The sequence below is a fragment of the Mandrillus leucophaeus genome, unplaced genomic scaffold, assembly GCF_000951045.1.
Source record: "Mandrillus leucophaeus isolate KB7577 unplaced genomic scaffold, Mleu.le_1.0 Scaffold1039, whole genome shotgun sequence".
NCBI lineage: Eukaryota > Metazoa > Chordata > Mammalia > Primates > Cercopithecidae > Mandrillus > Mandrillus leucophaeus.
Genome location: NW_012098532.1, coordinates 240,440 through 242,083, shown reverse-complemented (window position 1 = coordinate 242,083; position 1,644 = coordinate 240,440). Strand labels below are relative to the sequence as shown.

Sequence of the window (1,644 nt, the reverse complement as noted above, 5' to 3'; positions counted from 1 at the left end):
AGATCGAGACCATCCTGGCTAACACGGTGAAACCCCATCTCTACTAAAAATACAAAAAATTAGCTGGGCGTGGTGGCGGGCACCTGTAGTATCTGCTACTCGGGAAGCTGAGGCAGGAGAATGGTGTGAACCCGGGAGGCAGAGCTTGCAGTGAGCTGAGATCGTGCCACTGCACTCCAGCCTGGGTGACAGAGCGAGACTCTGTCTCAAAAAAAATAAAATAAAATAGCTGGGTGTGGTGGTGTGCACCTGTGGTCCCAGCTACTAGAGATGCTGAGGTAGGAGGATCGCTTGAGCTCTGGGGGATGGAAGTTGCAGTGAACTGAGTTAGAGATCGAGCCACTGCACTCCAGCCTGGGTGACAGAGCCAGATCCTGTCTCTAAAAAAACATATAAAACAACAATAATAAGATAATAAATGGACTGGGCATGGTGGCACCCACCTGAAGTCCCAGCTACTAGGGAGGCTGGGGCAGAAGGACTGCTTGAGCCCAGGAGTTCCAGGCTGCAGTGAACTATGATCAGGCCACAGAATTCCAGTCTAGGCGACAGAGCAAGACCCTGTCTAAAAAAAATTAAAGCAGTAAAATCCACAGAGACAGAATAATGGTTGCTAGGGGCTGAAGGGAGGGGGAAATGGGGAGTTGTTTAATGGGAGTAGTTTCAGTTTTGCCACATGAGAAAAGTTCTGGAGATGACAGACGGTTGCACAACAATATGAATGTAGTCAACACTACTGAACTGTACATTTAAAAATGGTTAAGATGATAAACTTTATTTTTCATAAAATCCAGTTTCTGCACAAAAAGATAAATTTTATGTTATGCGTACTTTACCACAATTTAAGAAAAAATTTAAATGCTCATCCCAACATTACCACGCCCCCCACCCTTAGCCAACTGGTGAATGCTAACTTATTTTTCAACGCCTAGCTCAAATGTCTCCTCTTGCCATGCCATCCCTTAGCTGACCACCCTTGTAGTTGGCCATCCCCTCTTTTATGCCAACACTATGCCCTGCACATACATTATACCTCTTACAGCACTTATCAAACCTAGTAATTATTGCTTTACAGATCCGTTTCCACTACTAGATTACAAACAACTTGGGGGCGGGGACCTTGTTTTACTCCTCTCTGTATCCCCTAGGCTTGGGGCTTGATAAGCTGAAAAGAAACAATAAGGGCTTGATCAATTAAGGTTCTGGCTCTTACGGAGCTCATACTGCAGGGTCATCTGCCCAAAAGAAGAGGCATCGGGGTCTCCTGAGGTTTTAGAAATCTGGTCAAACATCCAGAGCTGACTCCCACACCCTACTGCGAGAAGAGTGCGAGAGCGCGCCTCAAAAGGCTGCGCCTCAACAGTTCGGGTCACCAGGGGGATCTGAGGGCCACCCCCACCTCCACCCTGGGCCAGGTCGGTTAGCTAGACCCGCCCAGCGGCCCAGACATACCTTAGGTAATGAGCAGCCTGCTCTGGGCTCAAGGCCTCGGCTTCCGGAAACCTACGGGACGCCTCCATGACCCTCGGACTGGGTTCCAGTTACCCCGGCGGGAGCTTGGAGCTTGAATTTCGCGCACTCCCGCCCCGCGCATGCTCTGTGCGCCTGTGGCGAGGGACACAGCCAACCGTCGGCCTCGCGGCC

General features: G+C 49.9%; 2 protein-coding genes across 3 annotated transcripts in view; one reads left to right on the top strand and one right to left on the bottom strand.

Annotated features, from left to right (window-relative positions):
• The window catches only part of ERCC6L (excision repair cross-complementation group 6-like), a 62,818-nt gene extending 61,251 nt beyond the window's left edge, over nucleotides 1-1,567 (bottom strand). Inside the window, exons 1-2 of one of the 2 annotated variants that reach the window (XM_011979248.1) lie at nucleotides 1,453-1,567; nucleotides 444-561 (exon numbers count right to left, since the gene is read on the bottom strand). Coding sequence is in view for 1 of the 2 variants with exons in the window: in XM_011979239.1 (XP_011834629.1) it covers nucleotides 1,453-1,520 (68 nt within the window). In the remaining variant the exon portion in view is untranslated. The remainder of the gene's footprint in view (nucleotides 1-443; nucleotides 562-1,452) is intronic. The other variant, XM_011979239.1, reaches the window with a different exon arrangement.
• Nucleotides 1-1,644, top strand: part of PIN4 (peptidylprolyl cis/trans isomerase, NIMA-interacting 4) — a 107,642-nt gene that overhangs the window by 81,223 nt on the left and 24,775 nt on the right. The window lies entirely within an intron of this gene.